Genomic DNA, 20,736 nt, shown 5'->3' on the forward strand with positions numbered 1-20,736 from the left:
TAGAATTCATTTGGGAATTAGAATTCTTCTGGGGGTATATGACCCATTCTAGGGGGAATGTAATTGGAGATGGAGGCATGCACTCCTGAGTATTATATTTTGCTTTGAGAAATCTTTAGCCTTCTAATATTTATTTACTTATCTTGCAATGTTCCCTTCTGTCAGACTCCAGATATGATTTGTATAGCAGAGACTTTGTCTTGTTGATCTGTTTTCTGAATTTCTGAGATCAAAGGTATAGCAACTTAACCATGCTTCTGTGATAATTCTCCTGTGAGTGAGTGTGACAGACAGACAGAGACAGAGAAAATAGGAATTGCCAGTCTTTTGGGGGTTAGGGTAAGGAGTGTACTCCCTTTTAAAAAGATGTGATTTTATTTTATATGTATGGGTGTGTACCACATGCACACAGAGTCCAAAAGTGGGTATCAGATCTCCAGGAACTGGAGTTAACAGACACTTGTGAGCTGTCTTCTGGGTTCTGGGAACTGAACCCTGGTCTTCTGCAAGAGTAGCATGTCTGCCTAACCACTGAGTTATCTCTCCAATCCCATACGCCACACCCCCTTTAAAAAAGAACAAATAAGTGCATGTCATAAAACTTTGAACTGAAAAGGTTTGGTTCTTCATTTCCTGCTCTCGTCAGATCCTGTGTGTTTAAATTATACCTCGTGTCTATAGATGTGCTCATATTCACCCACGTGGATTCTTGTTTTATGAACAGAATATAGGCAATTTGAGATTCAGTGAGACATTCAGTGAGACATACCCTTTAAAACCCATGAGTAGAAAACAGACTGCACTGCACATGCTGTTGTACAATTTGGCTTTTTATATGCAATTCTTAGAACTTGGATATCCATGTGTATCAAGATCTTGTTTTTGTTCGTGGGCAACATTTTATTGGCTGTATACTCGTGTGATCCACCAAATTGTATCAGTATATGGTTTGGCCAGGCCACTTGAATTGGTGGGAAATAGTTAATTGTTGCTTTGTTAATTTAGTCAGACCTTGAAAGTAATCACTTGTTAACACTAGGGGGAAGATTCTTGATAGCTAGCATAGTTCTTGCATTCTTCACATATACATATATGTAGTTTGAGAATGTCAGGAAGTAGTGTCATCTTCCGTTCCCTGTCCAGAGTCTGTTAAGAGATGTAGGCTACCAGTGACCAAGTACCACTTGCATCTTCAGTGCAGACAGTGGGACTGGAGCCTTTCGTCTGATTGCCAAATGGTTCATTACCGATTCACTCTTAGTCATAGGCAGAACCAGCAAGCAAGACCTGTGAACTTTAAGTCTGGAAGAAAACGTAATCTGATGTTCTGTGTGTTTAAGGTCCCAGAAGAAGAAATCAAATCAAAACAAAACAAAACAAATTATATGTAAAGTGTTAGATCAGAGCTTGTCTGGGCAAATAAACATGCTTTTATGGTAACTATGATAGTTGGAACATTTGGGCTAGAACATAGGCTAACCATAGAGTGGTTAATGGTAGTTGACACTGCAGGTCTTCCATTGTCACAGACTTGTACGCACAATGTCCATCCCACCTCTTGACTGCAGTAGTCTGGGTTAGCAGGGTTGCCCCTACTCTGCCCACATGTTGTAGTTACAAAGTCTGGCCATATGCTGGGAAATCTAGTGTGTCTTACATTCACACATCGCCAGGTGGGTTATTTATAATGTGTTATTAGAACAACTGATACACTGTTGTGGTACCACAGTGATACCATTCAGCCCGACTCAACAGCTAACACCAGGGTTCTAGTTATGGCAGATGGCAGAAGTGAGCAAAGAGACCTCCCTGTGTTCTAGCCAGTGAGCCAGCAGTGTGAAGCCTGAAATTGGAGGTGGGAAACTGCTGGTGTGCCACATGACCTGAATTACAGAGGGAGGTTAGGGTCTAGGCTTTGCAGGCTATATTATGGCTGTTGGCCGTTAAGGGGTGGTAAGATGCCAAAAATTTCAAGAGTTGAATGCTATCCATGATTAGTACACTTAAAAGCTTATTCTGCATGCAGAGGATTGCTTTGGAGTACCTACGCCATGGCTGAGGTTGCAAGGATGCCAGCTGGAGGAAGGTAGCGAGAGTAGGCATGGGAGGAATCAGGTTATTTAGAGGTGATGTTGACGGAATGACCCAGGAGTTAGTGCTGGGACATGGCTAAGGAGACTGGTTTGTGTTCTTATCAGATTCTGAGATTTGGGCCCACTTATTGGCAGTGGGAGCCATTGGAAGAGAAATAAACTTATGGGAGGTGGAGTCTGGCTTTCTGTATACAAAAGCAAATGGCATGCATGTTGGGATCGATGTTCAAGAAGATTGAGGTTGGAGATGTGTTTGATGCTGCTCAGGGAAGTAGTGTCACTCTCAACTGAATACTGGAATCATTTGAACTTTGAATCCCAGACATTCTGGTTTAACTGATATAGGGTAGAGCTGAGTGGACTTTTTGAAGCTTCCCGGGTAATTAATATTACTGTGTAGGCAAGATTGAAACAACCTTGCAGTCTTGTAGGTGAGAGGGCAGAGGGTAAGAGAAAGAAGAACCAAGTTGAACCTTGAGTATCTGTCAGGGAAGGGTAACACCTGGCCTGGAAACTATAATTGTCCAGAAAGGCAGGAAATAGTTGTATGGAAAGAAGTGAGAAGAGTGTCTGGATGCCAAGATGTGTGAGACAGTTTGGATTTAGAAATACAGACTTCATTCAGTAACCAGAGGAGCTTTCAGTGGTAGGCTTAGAGCAGATGGTTGGTGTGAGCTGAGAACTGTGAGGAGCTTGAAACACTTATCTGTAGACAACTTCTAAAAGTGCTTGGAGATAGAGACTTAATGCACAAGGCTGTTTTGGGTCTAGCTAACAGATTGAAGTGGCTTAAATGGTGAAGAAACAGGCTCCAGAAGAAGGTGTCTCTGCGGTATATCCTGGCTCTGCACTGTCATCTAAGGCCTTGATTTACAGCCTGAATGAGTTGGTCAGAAAGCTGCTACCTCACCTCCATGGCGTCAGGGTGAGTCCTGTGTCTCTGCTGTCAGGCCAGCTGACGTTCTCCAACAGAAGAAAAAGCCAGGTGTTTCTTGTGATCTTTTCAACAGTAGTACACGTCCTAGGAATGTATACCATAAGAAACGAATACCCAAATCACAGCGGCAGCCAAACCACCCCGCTCCCTCTTCCACTCACTGTCCACCTGTCTCCCCAGACCAGCCTGCCTGGAGTTCCACTGGGTAGCTTTATCTTTTATGCCATGTAAATGTGTGTGGCTTTCAAAACTGTCCTCAGGGTTTATATTGTTGCATGGACTTTAACTCACTCACTGCATGAATGTACCATGTTTTATTCATTGTTTTATTGATGGACATTCTGCTGAGTTTCTAGTATTTGGCTGTTAGTGGTATCAAATTCTGTTGCTTGTACAATCAAGGACAGGGCATACTTGTACATTGCTATAGTCCTTAAGTTTCCTGTGACCTACGTACCATTTCAGTCTACTGCAGAGTATGAGAGTTTCAGTCATGGCCTCACTGACACTTAGTTTCATTTTAGACGCCTTGGGCATGGAGTAGTATAAGCCTAGTGTTAGTCTAGCATTTTTGTAAGTTGGTTAAGGACACTTGAGTACTTTTTCATATCCTTATTGTTTATTTGGATGTCCTCTTTTGCGAAATGCCTCGTTGCTCATTTGTTATCCCTTTGCTCCTGAGGTGAATGTCTGACACTTTTGTAGTCTGGATGTGAGTCACTGAGACATAAGTTTTGCTCACTCTGTGTGACTTGCCCCTTCAGTACTTGCTCTTTGTTTTCTTGTCACTGAAAGCTGTTCATTTTAGTGATAATGAAATGGTCCAATGAGTAGAGGTGCTTGCCACCAAGCTGGAAGATCTGGGTTTGATTCCCCAGATTGCATATGATTTTCAACAGTCCTTCGAGTTGTCCTCTGACCTCTACGTTTGACCTCCGTTCTACAACATAGAAGCATACACAGTTTAATTAATATAGTTTATCAGTTTTTCTTATGATGAACACTTGTTGTGTGTTCATAATCTTTATCTGCTTTAAGGGTACCAGAGTGTTCTGGGTTGCTTTTAAAAGTTTAACTGTTTCCTTCCTTTTTTTTTTTTTTTTTTTTAAAGATTAGCATTGCTACTGGACTTAGCTTTGCTGTTGAGCCTGAGGCAGTGTCTGGCATTTATGTGGGTGTGTGAGTGGGTCAGTACCACCTATTAAGTCTGTTTGCCCCGTGCACTGTGCTGTCTATCGTTGTTACGGATCAGTTGGTGTAGACTCTCCTGCCTGTTCCTCCATTCTTCTCTGCTAGCCTAGTTATCCGTCTTTAAATTTTGTTATTTCTTTTCTAATAGTTTGGTATATACTGGTAGTAGGTGTTCATGCCTGATGGCATAAGTTACCTCATTTTCTTCTTTTAAAATTTTTTTTCTCAAGTACATTGCATTGATGTGTTTGACTTTGAGATGATAAACCAGTAAGTTTCACCAGACATTTAAACTAGAAAAACAAAAAACAGACAAAGTGAGTTAGTCACTAAGAAGATAAAATACTAAAGCCAGTTAGAGGGAGTATGTGAACTCACAGGAAAGAGTAGAATGTCTGAGCTAGTACTTAGGACATTTGAACATTTTTGGGTGGTGCTAGGTTTCTGTGTGGATATGGTGAGGATTTATGAAACAGGCTGTTAGAAATGTTACTACATATATATGCCAGGCCACAAACTAATGTATGGACCTTCTAGTACCTGACTTTCTAATGTAGTGTGTACCTCAACTGAGCAGCTAGCTACAGATGAGAAAGTGGATCCAGAGCCAGTATATCCTTCAGGCCTCAGGAGAAGCTGCAGTCTTATTTAGACTACTGGGGGCTCATTCTAGAGCAGTGGTTCTCAATCTGTGGGCCATCAAAGGAGTGGTAGAGCAACATTTCCATAGAGGTCACATAAGACCATCAGAACACATATTTACATCACAATTCATAACAGTAAAATTATAGTTATGAAGTGGCAATGAAAGTTATTTTATGGTTGGGGGTCATTACAACATGAGGAAGGTAGAAAAATCTCTTCTGGAGTCTGCTATCTGTTCAGCTGAACAGATTTGTTGTGTGAAAGGCTGGGGAGTTACATTGTTGAGAATCAGTTTTGTTAAAAGACAAAAATAGTGTATAAAACCATATGAGTAAGTCCGATGTAGATAATGGAAACATTCCTGAGTGGTTGTGATGGGGTCTGGGTACTTCTCCCTTGCTTTGCATTCTGCATCTTATAACTTTGCTGTAGGGACATTTGTCATGTGACTTAATTTCTCTCTCTCTCTCTTTTTCTTTTTCTTTCTTTCTTTTTTTCGGAGCTGGGACCGAACCCAGGGCCTTGCGCTTCCTAGGCAAGCGCTTTAATTTCTCTTCCTAAGCTATATTCATGGAAAAATCACCACATACAAGTAGATACATGTGATGCAAGTGCTTTTACAGTAAAATCATGAAATGTTTGAATATTTTATTTGTTTTTCTTTTTAGAAATGCACTTAGTGATGGAAAGAGGGCCATTGTTTTGAAGAACACCTGGCCGAAGGTAGGCTTCTTTTATATTTCACAGTGAGAAAGCCCTTCAACCTTGCTGTTGTGTGAGAATCAGTGTGTGGGGTAATGCATTGTACATAAAAATGCTGGGTGGCGTTCCAGAGAACTCAAGCACAGCAAATGGGTTCAAATCAGTCAGTTCCAGACTTGCTGTAGAAGGTAGTGAGAGGTAAAAAACATCCTAGCTGGGGTTGCAGGGATGCCTCAGGGTAATGGACTAACATATACCATAGAAGGGGCTGGAGGGGAAGAGGGCAGGAGAGAAGGAAAACAAGGGGGACGCAGGAAAGAGGGAGAATGAACACAGGCGAGACTTTCTTGCCTCACTGTTAGAAAGCTACTCCAAGGCTGTCCCCAGGTGTTAGTTTTCCTCTTATCGAGGCACAGCCATCACAGTGCGTAAGCATTTCCTTTCACCCCCAGCCTCAAGGTTTCCTGAGTAACACAGGGCAGAGAGTCAGTAATAGAGAAAGGTCTACTTTGTCACAGCTGACCATGTCAAGCTTAGAGCTTGTGTATGTCAAGACATGAATGTACTCAAGAGGCTAGGGTAAGATTATTTGTTACATAGATTCCCATATAAAACTAATAAGATTTATATACTGAAAATGCAGAGTACTCTTAAATATAGTAAAGAAACCCAAGAAGAGATTGGGCTAATAAAACGAGTTAAATTTTTACAGAAAACTAATCCTGGATAGCCAATAGAAACGAGAAAAAAAATGGAGCTGAGTTCTCTGTACCCGTATCAGGTGACTCACAGCTGCTTCTAACGCTGCTCCAGAGGATCCAATACTCCCTTCTGGTCTCCCAGCCACCCACACAAACACACCCCACCCCTACCTCCAAAACACATACATAGAAAAAATTTCTTAAACGTAAACAAATCCTTTTGAAAATGAGGACTCTCTTTCTCTATTTGTAGTAAAGATTTAAGGGATAAAAACAGAAGGAAAAAAAAACAACTGAATGGAGCAGAGTAGAGGACCTCAGACCAGCCACCAGCAGATAAGGGATCTGATGGTGTTGAAATTGTGTAGCTTGACAAAAATTGAAGAGACCGAGGATCCTGAGTGCTGTAGTCTTTGGGTAGTAACAAGTGTGAGTTGCTTAAAACTTACTTGGAAAGAAGTATGACGTACACCCCCCAGAATACTGGATTCTGTATGCATATGTCTTTGAAGATTACTTGATTGTTTGTGTATGTACCCTAATAGCTACTTGTATATAATAGTTACATACATACATGCACCCTAGAAACCCTGGTAAAATGTACAAAGTCAGTCATTGAAGCACTTTTTATTTTTCTTTTTGGTTTTTATATTGATAGATAGATGGATTGATTGATTGATTGAAGTAATGGGCATTGGACCTCAAGACTCTCATGTCCACAAAGACCCCGACTCTGAGCTCTCCCCTTGAAGTCTTCTCTTCTTTTTTGAGACTTTTTTAGTTTCACTAAGTTGCCCTGGATGCCCTTGAACTCATTTTGTGATCCAGGCAAGGCCGTTAACCTGTCATCTTCCCACTCTCTCCTGAGTGACTGAGATGATTGGTTTCTGTCAACAGTTTGTCTTGTAGCACTCTCCTTGCCTCATTGTCTAGTGATAAAGCAGTGGGTGGATGTGGCAGTCTTACTTGTTCAGAGTTGAACAAGTACTCACTCTCCCACCTCTCACTCTTCACCATTCTTTCTCTGGTTCACTCTGTTGTCCCTTAGCCTCCTCATTTTCTCAGATGTTCAAGACCAAGTTCACTGTGTCATTTTCCTTCCGTCTTGCATGCTTTCCCTCTACATTGGTAGCTTGAGTTCACTCTTCCTGTTTACAGCAAAACACCAATCCTGACTTGTAGGTATTTTCTGTTCTCTTTTCCTCTTCCTTTCTCCCTTTTACCATGTAGCATTGTTTTTTTAAATACACGATATGCCCAGTTAAGTAGCATTTCAAGGCAAAGTATCTGAAATTTACTCTAGAATCCAAACTGTCTTGATACTAAAACTAAAGTTGTAGGAAGCAGTAGATAGATTAGAAATGAAACCAGCAGAATAGAGAACCTCAAATCCACAGAGCCACATAGTCACAGCTGATCCTAGTGACATAAGCAAGTACACAGTAGTGTTGCTGGCTTCATAGATAAATTACCAAATATTTATTATGTTAGAAATGAGTTGACTGGCTCATCAATATTTATGGACTTTAAAAAGAGTATTGAGGGGCTGGAGAGATGCCTCAGTGGTTAAGAGCAATGACTACTCTTCTACAGGTCCTGAGTTCAAGTCTCAGGACCACATCGTGGCTCACAACCACCTGTCATGGGATCTGTTGCCCTCTGGTGTGTCTGAAGATACAGTATACTCATGCATAAATAAATAATTCTTTTTTGCAAAAGCAGTATTGAGCAAAAAGAGTCAGTAAAAGCAAGCATAACATAGGCCCAGAGAATACTTACACTGTTGATAGTCTTTGTTTCTGAGTAGGAAAGGGAAAGAGAGTTAGCACATGACCTGGAAGGTTGCAGAGAATCTGAAACATACATATTAAAATGTAGTTCTGTATGTTATACTAGTCTCTTTTCTTAAATCATAAAATCATTTATTTATTTATTTATTTATTTATTTATTTATTTTAAATGGGGTTTTAGGACAGGTGAGATAGACGATCAGGTAAGGCACTTTCACTGTAAGCCTGATGACTTGAACTTTTATTGTTGAAGAGAACTGACTCCTGAACGTTGTTGTCTGTCTTCCACATGTGCACTGTGGCATGTGTGGACATATTCTTACATGTACATGCACATGCACACCCCTGGCAGTGCGTGTTCCAGGTGGACAGATTGTCCAGGGCTGGATTCAGCACCACTTGGTGCTTGTGTTGGAGGTGCTCGGTCTGCTCTTTCATAGCGATCACTCTCTTGCTTGAAATAGTTTTGTTGATCACTAAAACTTGGATTTGGTCAATATTTAATAAATATTTTGTAAAACAAGTGAGGGAATTCTTTGTACTAAAACCCAGATAATGATATTAGTTGTCTAAGGATCTCTTGTCATATTTAGAAGTGGTAACTGAGTTAACCTTCTCTGTGCAGGCAACTCTTTCCTCTCCAGACTCCTGTCATCCCTTCCTGTTTCCCGTGCTGAGTTTTAGGTTGGAGCAGGCTTAGGCTTGCAGGCTCCTCTTCTATCTCCCATCATTTTATTCTCTTGCCCATAGGTGTCCTTTCTAAGCCATAATTTCTGATCTTTTTCTCTGTTATTTCTTCTTAGCTAAAACTGTAAGTTAGAGCCTAGGCTTCTTGGTTTAAAGACCTTTTCCCATGCAGCAAGAGCCTTAAAACCAACAGTGAGTCCAGGGAACAAGAGCCCTTCGTTACCTGTGTAGGTAACCTGAGGGGTGGCTTCGGAGTCCTGATGGCTTAGGTGCCCACGTGCCTGCCTCCCTGCCTGCCTGTAAATTAATTCCAGCTTTCTCTCAACTGCCTTGTCAGGGTAGAATACTAGAATTGGTGGTTCTGCCATGACAGAAAAGTTAATAATAATGGCCCCTAGTTGAAGAAAGGAGAGATAGGCAAACAATGGAGAAATTCTCCTTAGTGCCATAGATAGGCAGAATGTCAAAGGGAGAACAGAACTGTAATAATTGGTTTTTCGAGACACTTTTAATTTAACCTTAATTCAAAAAGATCTGAGAAAACTTCTGTAAGTCATTACAAGTTGAACTGAATTGTATAGGAGTTCTGGAAAAGGACTGGATAGAAGTGAGAATAGGGGGCAAGTGGGGGAAGAGGAAATCGTCAGTGACATTACAGCCTGAGGGCTGTTGTTTTCTGTACCAGCTGCACCCTACTTTCTGCAAGCAGTCATCTAAAGGCTGCAGTCGATCAATGTCCAGAGGTAGGATCCTGACCTTGTAGTATGCCTGAGGAATCTCAGATGTCAAGACTAGAGCATCCACCCTTAGAGACAAGTAGCGCTTAGCAAGGTATACTGTGAATTAGTATCTCTGATCTAAGACTAGACACTCTGGCTAAAACTTAGAACCTGTAGACAGGTCCCAGGACCTAGCACAAAATCTGCATACACACATGCCACATATACATGCCACTGACTTCTCTTAATAAAACTGAGGTTCCCTCAAAGAACGCTTGGATTTTTGCTATAACAAGTGTTCTTGGTAAAATAACTTTGAAATTAGGAGACCAAGACAGGGTCATGATGTCAGGTTCTTTGCTCGTGTGATATGCTGTAGGTTCTAGTGTAGTTTGCTCATAAACTGCCTTGTAGTAGTAGTAGATTTGTGTCTAAAATGGGAGTTTGTATGTGAGTAGCTTGGACGGGGCTGTAGTTGAGCCTTAGGTTTCTAGAATAAAAAGTTAGAAAAGGATCTTTGGTTTTGTAACAGTTAGAATCCTTACTATTGGATGAAGAGGAAACAGAGCAGTGGCTTTCAGACTTTTCTTCTTATGGGAACCGTGTTTGGAGATGAAGCATAAGTAAGTGGCTCAAAGGGAGGAGGAGCCCTGCTCAGTGGTGGCCCAGCCTGAGTCGTTGTTTGTCTCTGTGTGCTGGGAAATGGAGGCAAAATGGCATGCGTCCTGGTGGTCCTTCCAGGATTGTTCTGACTTTAAAGTATAGGGGATGTCATGTCTTAGAGATATACTGCATTCAAATAATTTGAAAAAGTTAGGTTGTTTATAACTAATAACTGCTGTACTATAATAAAATAATTACTTTGTTCTTAATAGTAAACCTTAACAAAAGCTAGACTCTTTCCTGGGGGCTCAAACGTCTCTTTAACGGTTTCTAGTAAATTATTAAAAATTATTTGCTTATTTATAACTTTTTCTTAGTTCATTAGCTATTTTATTTTCTAGGATATTAATATTTTAATTTATTTTTTATTGATAGGCTTAAACTAATTTATTTCAACCAAAATATTTTTCCTTACCTATCTATTTTAAGCATATTTTTTGAGAAAAAAATTAAATTTATCTTTTTGGAACAGGGTCATTATCGTTATTGTGATGCTCTTTCTATGCTGGGGGAATATGACTGGGCCCTGCAAGCAAACATAAAAGCTCAAAAACTCTGTAAAAATGACCCTGAGGGAATCAAGGATCTAATTCAGCAGCATATAAAGTTACAAAAACAAATAGAAGACCTACAAGGTATTTCACCTAAGATTCTTTTGGTTACAGTGGAATTCCCTTTAAGACTTTTGAGAGTGGATTTCGTGGATTAATAAGGACCACACCAGGTCTCGGGTGGTTTGTACTTGTGCTTTGCTTGGTCAAGTCACTCAAGTGTTCTTCTGTACCTGTCTGTGTGCAGCTATGATGGTGTTATGTTCACCTGGGTAATTTAAAGTGATTTGATAATTTGAAGCACAGTAGTCAAAGTTTTATTTGTTCCATAGAGAAAAACCCCTCCCTGCACTTTCTGATAACTTTTCAAAATACATTTTTTCTGTTAATCTCCTAAGAAAAGACCCTTAAGTGTTGCTTGATGTTTTTGCACCAACTTTACAACTAATTATATAGCATGCTGATCATCTATCATCCATCTATCTATCTATCTATCTATCTATCTATCTATCTATCTATCTATCTATCTATCTATCTATCTCAGAATTTGGCTGTGACAGTCAGGAATTGGAAGTTCTCACTTAATAGTTACTACTTCTGCCCGTTTTCTTTCCTTCTTCGTTTTTCTTTCTCTGGTACTTAGAGTTCCTTATGCCTCACTTCCAGCATGTAGTACTTTCTTCTGTTATTTTTCCTTGGGGTGTTTAGTGTCTGTATAGCTGAGTTGAGGGGTTCTATTTATCCAGCACCTGTTATCACCCAGCATCACGTGATTCTAAGATTGTGAGCTCCTTGCAGACAGGAGTTGCCTGGTTCATGTTTATGTGTAGCTGGCATTTTACCAATGATCATGTGTAATGGGATATCTGACCAGATCATGTAGCAGTTTGTTGACACCCTGAAATTAAAAGCATCTAGAATTGTAAAAGTGCTGGGATTTATCTCTCAGCTTTTAAACTTTATGTTTTCAACTACCACCTGAAAGAAATTTGAAAATCTTTTTCAAGTCTGTGCTGCCAGTCCATTGATCACTATATGTGTGGTTGGCTTTTGTAGGTCGGACATCAAATAGGAATCCAATTAAAGCTTTTTATGAAAGCAGGTGAGTTAATACCAGGTCAGTGGCTGCTACTTGGAAAGGCTTTGCCTTATGAATTTAAGGATCCCTGTGCTTGTCAATTTAAGAGCTAATAGCAGCTTTATGTGATGCTGGGAATCAGACTTAGGGCAGCGTGTGTGCTCAGTAGGTGCTCTGTCTACCTCTGAGCTGTGTACTTGGCTCCATAGAGGCAGTGCCTCCTTAGGATGGAAGAGAGGCTTGCTTTTTTTTTTTTTTTTTTTAAGCTTTTTGTTGTTGGGTATATGTGCACATGTTTGTGTGTGAGAGAGTATGTGTCTGAGTTTGTGTGTTTGTTTTAGTGTATGTGTGTGAGAGAGTTAGTATATATGAGAGTTTATGTGTGTGTGCATGTGCATGAGTGAATGTTTGTGTGAGTTAATGTGTATGTGAGAGTTGGCGTGTGTGACTGTAGGCACGTATGCACATTTGTATTGGTTTCCTAAAAGTAGGTGACTTGGGAATTGGTTCATTATTTTACTGTTTTCCTGGACCTTCTGGAAAAAAGTATTACTAGCATACACCTACAGGAAAGAGTAAAATGAGATTTCAAAGTTATCTGGCTTGAATGGGAACCAGTATGGCCATGCGGATCCTAGCCAAGGAGTTGCTGGGATAGAGCTGGTGCCTGGTGCCCTTCTCTGTCTTGAGTACCTGACTTCCAGCTTCCCAATGTCTTCCAAAGGCTACAGATAGACTTGAGTGTGCTTACAGGTAAAGATGTAGTAGCCAGTGTTCGATACTTGATAATTTGACAGTTAAAATAGATTGGGGAGGGGAAAGAATATGGACAGAATATCCTGTTTGGAAATTTAAACATGATCAGAAATGTAATAAAAATTAAAACAGATGAATCTTTTTGTAAGGCTTTCTTGAGATGCGTTGGCTCTCAAAGTTGTTAGGACAGGAAGCTGTAGTTACTCCATTATTAGAGTTGGAGACAGTTGTGTTGAACCATTCTTGGCTCTAGGTTAGCTGTAGGTTGAAAGAACTATTAATGTGTAAAGCCTCCTGTGGTCCTGTGAGTGTGTAAGTCTGCTGTGGCAGGAGACATCTTTTCAGAATGTGATACTTGGCTTTCAAGAGCCAGGAGCTAGCTATGTGTGCAGCCTGTCTGAAGAAGCCCTGCGGCTTTGCGTCAGTGTAGGCGTGACTGACATGACGGCTCGTGTTGTTTATCACCTCCAGGGCTTACATACCTAGAAACTCATCAGCACCTGCTTTTAGAACATCACTTAACTTTGTGGAAACAGAAAGAGGTTTCAGGAAAACTAAGTACAGAATGGCAAATGGCGGTGGCCATCAGAATCAAAAGGTAAGCTTAGCTCAAATTGATGACTGCAATGTGAGCAGGCTCACTGCTCGCAGTGGTGCTTCAGTGCTAGATGTTTTGGTCATATTTGCCTTTTGTCTGTTGATATCAAGAAAATAATTCTCCCACATCGGGCAACCTCATGTCAATGGCCATCTCATAGGCTACATAAAGATAATGTTTAAATTTCACATGATTTACCCTGAAGTCACAGTTATTTATCTTAAAATTAATTTTCCAAATACCATGTTATTTATCTTAAAATTAATTTTCCAATACTATTTTGCCACTTAGTTCTGTCTGTATGTCCTGTTTCTGTCTCTCAGCCAGTCTCTGAGGACAGGTGACAATGTAGTCTAGTAGCTGGGTCTCCACTGCTTCTCTCTGTGATGTAGGTTTTCCTTTTCTTATCTCTTGTCTGTGGGAGGATGGTTACTTGGTGTTCTGCCAACCCACCACCCAACTGCTGTGTGTTGTTGGGGTTCTAGAGGGTACCTTTGGCCAAGGTATTTCTGTCATTTTTTTTGCCCTTGGCAGCCATGATTCTAGCCCTTAGCTAAGTGCTGTGTTCAGCAAGTGTCTTAGTTTAATGCTTTAGGTTTTTTTCTAAATATCCTAAGTCCTGTAGCCTGACTTTGATCAAATGTCTCAGTGTCTGAGCTTTCTCAGACTTGCAGACTTATATTCATGTTTGGCTTCCAGATTTGAGGAACGAAATAAGGGGGGTGATGTTGGGTGGGTGATAGGCAGAAAAGGGAATTTGTGTAAATCCTATATATAGTCATTTTGCAGATAATATAGAAAATGTCCAGCATGTTTCACTTCAGTTAGCTGGAGAAGCACACAGGCATTGTTTAACAACCTCTGCACCAGGCACCATGCCAAGTGTCAGAGAGAGGATTGTCATTCTAGAATTGCCGTTTCTCTTGGGTTCTCATTGTTAGTTATCATTATGTTTGCTTGTTTGTACAGTTAGGGGTCATAACCAGCCGTGTTTTTAGGTCTTGAGTGAATCCTATCATATTCTAGTTAAATTTTATGTGATTGCTGATTCTTTGGCTGTGTTGACTTTAAAAACCTCACTAGTTTTATTTTCACGGGCAGGTGGCAGATGAGGCTTTGAAGGGGGACGATTGTGACTGTCATCCTGAATTTCTGCCACCTCCAAGTGAGTAGTCTTTTACTCATTGTTGCTACCCAAACCTCTGCCTGAAAGTTTATGCAAGCTTCAGTTGGTTTGATTGTGGTTCTTTTATATGGTGATTCTTCTAGTAATATTTAATATGAAAAGTAGTAACAATACTTTCAGTCACCACTCCAGTGACATGCCTGATGGATTATCGATGAGGTAAAAGACCTGTCTGTTTGCTCAAGATTCTGAAGGTTCATAAAGCCTGTGACCTATGTTGGCTTAGTTGTGCTGAGAGCTGTAGGTGGCGATGACATAAGTGTGTATAAAAGCAAGCTGCTCATATCGCAGACCGGGAAGCACTGAGAGAGAATACAAGGCTGAAGCCCAGAGCTCCTCTAGATTACCCAGTATGTCAAAGGCTTTACCTTGTGTCCCACTTTCTTAAAATTTTCAGAGCATCCCAGTTCTGCCACCTTGGGGACTTTTGAAAGGAAACTTATAGTAGTTTGTGTTTCAGGAAAGCATGGAGGGACTGTTGAGAATGCTCAGAGATCAAGAGTGCTTCTTGTTCTTGGGGAGCACTCAGATTTGGTTCCAAGCTCCCTTCAGTGAATTCTGTTCCAGGGGACCATACTTGTTTCTGACCATGGTCAGGCACTGGGTACTCAGATGGTGCAGACATATGTGCAGCATAAGTGTATGCACAGACAGATATTCATATACATAAAATACATGAATTTTTTTTTTTAAAGAACAGGCAATGTTGAGGGTTTTAGGGAGTTACTCAGTGGTATATTCAGTTACCTAGAGGAGCAGAATCAGTGGAAAGAGAAATGCCACAGGGTTTATTATTATTGTGAGTCAGATGACACAGTCTGGATACTCAACATCTGTCTACACACGGGGAAGCTAAGAGCCCAGTAGCTGCTCAGTCCACAGGGCTGAGTGCCTCAGCACTCCCTGTCTACAGCTGAAGGCCCCGCAGAATTGCAGGAGAAGCACTGTCTTCCGTGGACCTTGGATTGCTGAAGAAGCGGCATTCTCATGTTAGTGAATGAGTAGTACTGGTGTTAGCAGCATCGGTGGCAACAGTGAAGTACTAGACGTTGCCAGCTTGGCAGGAAGCAAGCAACAACAACAACAAAAAAAAGCACAGCCTTCTCCTGGTTTTCTTTTTTCATTTGTTTGGGTTTTTGTTGTGTGTGTGTTTTTTGGCTGCCATAGGAAGGGGATGCCCACATTTAAGATGAGTCTTCTTATTTTACAAAATCTGATCAAGAAAGTCTTTTACAAGTATCTCTAATGGCTTGTTTCCTAGTTGATTCCAGATCCAGTCAGGTTGACAGCCAAAGTCAACTGTCAAATTGCAAGGTGGTTCCTGCACAAGTGGGAGGACCTGAGTCTGATCCCCAGCACCTGTGGGCAAGCCGGGCATAGTGGCACACGCCTATAGTACTGCTACTCGGGGTGGGGGAGTGGGCAGGGACAGCAGTTCACTGGGTAGCCAGTTCAGCTGGGTCTACAAAGTGTAGGTTTGATGAGAGAGTCTGTCTCAAACGGTGGAGGAACATGACTGAAGAAGACAACCAGAGATGACTGCTGGCCTCCACACACACACAGGAACCCACTAAACAAAAAGCACAAGTTAAGTTTTGTAAACCAGTAAATGTAATGTAAAGATAAAATGCATTGCTTGTCCTTGGAGCATTGTCTCCTACTGCTGAGAGTTTTATTAGTATCTCGTCTAACCACAAGAGTCCTGTCAGTGTGTCTCCCTTCATTAACTTCCCTCATAAAGTTTTAGTACCACAGAGATGGCTGTTGAGTGTTTGAGACATAGTCCCAGTTTGTAACCAAGGTTGGCCTCGCCCTCTTACATGCTAGGGTTATGGTCCTGAGCCACCTGGACAAGCTTTGATTTGCCTTTTATACATAAAAAGTACTATTTGTTCTTCTCGTATCAGAACATTTATCTACTTTTGGCTCTGTTTAGGGATGATTTTACCTTGTTGGGAAAAGATGTTTGTTCATTTGGGGCACTATAACAAAAATTCTACAAACTAGGTATTTATTTCTGTACACAAGAAGCCCAGTGCCCTGTTCCTAGCAGATTCAGTGTCTAATGAAGCACTTTTCGTGGTCATAGATGGCTATATTCCTGTTGCGTGCTCACATGTAAAAGGGGAAAGGCATCTATTCAGGGCATCCTCAGAAGGTGTGATGTCATCTGTGGTCTGATCAATACCTTGAAGGGTCCAATACTTCCAATACTAAATTTTCAGCACTTGACTTGCACAGAGCAGTGCATGCAGATCATACCAGTGCTTTCACTTTTGGATAACTTGGCTTGGTTTAAGTGTGTTCGTTAATTGCATATGCTCCATCGGTAGATGAGGTGTGGGTGTGTCTGGATATCCCTTTGGATTGTATCTTGATGAAGGTCTTCCTAAAACAGAATGTATACATCTCTGCTTTTGACAACTGAATCTGAAAACATACAGATTTTGTGACTCAACAGTTACTTACCCCAGGCTTCTGTGCTGTTCCTTTCAGGGTTTTTGACACGGGATTGTTGGCTTTGCCATTTCTGATATCCTATCATTCCCTTTTTTCCCCTTGTTTGTTGGTTTTTCTTTTCAATGGTTTGGCTTTTATCATCCATTTGTCTTTCCTGCCTGCAGTTCCATCTTCTCTTGGGCTCCATTTTTATATATCTAGTCACTTAGTGCTAGCAGTTTCCACATGGTTGACATGTTAAGAATTCAGGCTGTTTTCTTACCTAATGCAGTCTAACAGTGTGTAAAACACCTTGAGGACCACACTTTAAAATTTGTAATATGTTGTTATTAGGTAGCATGAGTAAATAATTTAAGTCTTATCCATCCATCATCATTTATATTCAGGGGAAATACTTGAGACCACAGAATTAGGCTTTGATAGTTTTGTCCATGCTCACACAGCAGAAGTCAAGTTCCCAGCACCCATAACCATTGGTAACTCCACTTCCAGGAATGTCAACACCTTCTGACAACCACTCGAACTAGGCACCTATGGTGTACATGTAGGCAAAACACATATAAAATAAAAAGAAATAAATCTAAGCATTACAGAAGATGAAACCAGAATTCTGCTTTTCCCTGTTTTTATGTTTGAAGACATCAAGGTTCTCTTTATCCAGCAAGCCTGTTGCCATCTCTTCACTTTCTATCACACACACCCTGTCCGTCCCTCTTGCCATACTGCCTTCTAACACAGCTGTAAGAATGTCACTTTCAGACACCCCAAAGAAGCAGTGACTTTCTTCTGCCAGTGGCTTACAGAGCAGGGATCTGAAACTCGACCCTAATGTCTACCTTGTAGCCCGTTTCTGCACTCACATGCTGCCTTTGAATAGCATTTCTACTTAGTGTTTCTGAAGTGAATGCCAATCTTGGTTGGAGTAGTTTGTCAAAGTCATGATTTATTCTTGAAACCAAACAGCTTTTACAGTATATTCCAGCTAATATGATTTTCCCCCTTACAAGACTTAGAGTGGAATTAATGTATCAGTGGCAACTTAGTGTCTTTTTATTTATTTTATTTTATTTTATTTTGGTAATGGTTTGCTTACTAAAGTTATTGATGTTCCTTCTAGTCTAGTTAAAAGCCACCTGAGAACAGGAACTGTTGCCTGTCTCTTTTCTACAGACCCAGAGAATAACCACCCTAATTTTAGCATGTCCTTGCCGCCCTGCACCTTCACCAGCTTGTCCTGACATGTTTGTAGTTGTATTCGCAGACACTGCAGGGTCTCTGACTGTCTTATTCCAGCTTAGGTGGGGTTTTCTTGCGGTCCAGTTCATATGTTCTTTATATTTACTCATAATCTTGGAAGTTTTATGTATAGGTTTCAGGAACAAATACTTTTATGTTCACAGGTCAGCCTCCAAGACATAAAGGAAAACAAAAGTCACGGAACAATGAATCAGAAAAGCCCAGGTTGGTTCTTCTCTAATTTTGTAGGGATTTTCATGCTGACTGCCTTGGATTTAGACTTGTAATTCAGGGAAGAGGCAGCATGTTGACTATTTATTTCTGTTGAGAAAACTGGGTGATTTCCCTGTTTACTCAGTATTTGAAGTGATATTCATAGATGCGTTCATTTCTTTATGTGAGTAGATCTGCTTTATTCTGACAATGTTTTACAATGCATGCTTTTTTTCTCCTTCAGTTCTAATTCTCAAGTGACTTTACAAGTAGATTTGAAAAGCATTTTGGAGAAACAATTTTCAAAATCTTCCAGAGCTGCACACCAGGTAAGAGAGGTTTTTTCTGTAGAAAGAGCAAATTGTTTCCCCAAGATTTAATAGTAATACCACTAGCTTCAAATGTTTTTTAAGTATTTAATAAGATAGATAATTGCTTACAGTTTCATTTTGCCTGCCACCACTTCTGAATGATTTAACATGAGTCAGATAGATAAATGTCCTACATGAAGTAAACTTTGCATACAAATTCTTTTAAGTTATATAGTAAAAAAGTGGGCAGTAGTGGGATGTACAATGAAAAAGTAAAAAATAATAATAATTTTTTTTCTTTTTTTCGGAGCTGGGGACTGAACCCAGGGCCTTGCGCTTGCTAGGCAAGCGCTCTACCACTGAGCTAAATCCCCAACCCCCACTGAGCTAAATCTCCAACCCCCAAAAATTTTTTTAAATGGCATTTTAAAGTGGCTAAGGCTATTTTTTTCAATATGTCAATTAAAAATTGGTTATTTTAGATCTACATAACAAACCTTATAAATGACTAAAACAAATTTCTAATTGTTTGCACATGAGGCAAGTTTAGAACTTCTAACAGATTCAGTTGTATGCTAATTGATCTTATTGAGCCTAAAAACCCTAGAAGACTGAAACAGGCAGTAAAATTTGAAGATAGGAAAACTCTTTAAATATTCACTACAGTCCCTCAGGCCTAGTTTGTTCAGTCAGCATGCTTATAGTAGAGCTCTTCACTGTGATGAGAAATTCGAGTTTGTGGTAAGAAAGTTCAGCCTGCTCATTGGAAACATCCAGTACAGAGAATCTAAGTTGGGTTGTATTGTGGGAAATAATTTCCAATAAAATTGTCTTGCTCTATTGGTTTGTTTTCTCAAGTAACAGAACAATTAAACTTGGATCAATTCGTCCAAAGCAGATGAAGGATATTTTGGGGATAATACCATATTTTTATACTAAGTTCATATCTTAAATATAGTTTTACATTGTATCTTTAATACTGTAGCAAGCATCAAGTTTCTACAAAAGCTGTTCTTTTTCTTGGGTATTTCAAGAGTGGGTTCTCTTACACTTGATTTATTGGGTAGAAATCATTAGGAAACTTGTGTGTCACCACAGCCTCTCTGATGGGATGAGATCGTTTGGTGATTTGTTTGAAACACTACACTAAAAGTCTTGTCTTTTCTCTCCCACTGACTAGCTCATGCATGCATGACTTCCCGTACTCCTTACTCCTCCAATCTGTGTGGGACTGTGTAACTTACACCCATTGCTATCCAGTTAAATAATAAGCTTGTGTGATAGCATGTACATACATATCATCAGACTTCAAGGTGTAAATGTACAAAGGTGCCTTTAATTCTAGTTTCTTGTCTTTCCTTTTGAGTTCAACTTACTGATCTCTATCCTTACGGTTTTGTCTGGTTATAGTTAGGTACATGTTAATTAGGACTGGAGCTAAAACTTGGAAAAGCCACCTTTTGCTTATAACTGTTTTAGGTCAGGGTGACTGTTGTTAAAAATCTGAGAAAAATTGCTTGATTGTTCATGTATCCTAATTGTTTTAGCCCCAACTACAGAACTTCACCCATGCAAGTGGTTGTCTTGGTATGTTGTTAAAACTTCAAAATACAGTGCTAGGCCTAGAAAAATAAACAAGATCTATCAGAATGAGCTGCCCTTCTTGTCAGTTGACACAGATCAGGGTAAGGTGTGCCACAGAACCTTTTAAAACTCTGTTGCTGAGAAAGGATTTCATGGTACAGGGACATTGGAGAGTTTGCCTGTCGTTTATGAAATGTTACTGGTCACACCAGTGGGATAGCTCAGGGTATAGAGCAGTGACTCTCCTTCAGGGTTTCCTTTGACCTCTATAGTCCTGGAATGACAGTTGCACCCACCTACATACAAAATAAGTATAACTCATTTTTTTGAAAAATTTCTCATTAATGATGAACTTACTGTCTTACGTCTTAAACTAACAAGATACAAGTTTGAACTCATGCATTTCCCCACAGGATTTTGCTAACATCATGAAAATGTTAAGAAGCTTGATTCAGGATGGGTACACGGCCTTGTTGGAGCAGCGCTGCCGCAGTGCTGCCCAGGCCTTTACAGAGTTACTCAATGGCTTAGATCCTCAGAAAATAAAGGTAAGCTTGGTACACTGTAATGTCTTATTTTTCGTAGTTTATTTTATGTACATTGGTGTTACATATATGTATATATGAAGGTGTCTG

General features: G+C 40.3%; 1 protein-coding gene across 22 annotated transcripts in view; it reads left to right on the top strand.

Moving 5' to 3' along the window:
* The window catches only part of Ttc3 (tetratricopeptide repeat domain 3), a 99,847-nt gene that overhangs the window by 27,250 nt on the left and 51,861 nt on the right, over positions 1–20,736 (top strand). For 16 of the 22 annotated variants that reach the window (XM_039088473.2, XM_063270621.1, XM_039088466.2 and 13 more), the window contains 8 exons: positions 5,535–5,589; positions 10,601–10,763; positions 11,736–11,781; positions 12,985–13,111; positions 14,213–14,276; positions 18,158–18,218; positions 18,451–18,535; positions 20,515–20,649. In XM_039088473.2, coding sequence (XP_038944401.1) covers positions 10,631–10,763; positions 11,736–11,781; positions 12,985–13,111; positions 14,213–14,276; positions 18,158–18,218; positions 18,451–18,535; positions 20,515–20,649 — 651 coding nt within the window. In that variant the 5' untranslated portion in view covers positions 5,535–5,589; positions 10,601–10,630. The remainder of the gene's footprint in view (positions 1–5,534; positions 5,590–10,600; positions 10,764–11,735; positions 11,782–12,984; positions 13,112–14,212; positions 14,277–18,157; positions 18,219–18,450; positions 18,536–20,514; positions 20,650–20,736) is intronic. The other 6 variants (XM_063270625.1, XM_063270624.1, XM_063270627.1 and 3 more) reach the window with 3 other exon arrangements.

Source organism: Rattus norvegicus, chromosome 11, assembly GCF_036323735.1.
Source record: "Rattus norvegicus strain BN/NHsdMcwi chromosome 11, GRCr8, whole genome shotgun sequence".
In the NCBI taxonomy this organism is placed as follows: domain Eukaryota; kingdom Metazoa; phylum Chordata; class Mammalia; order Rodentia; family Muridae; genus Rattus; species Rattus norvegicus.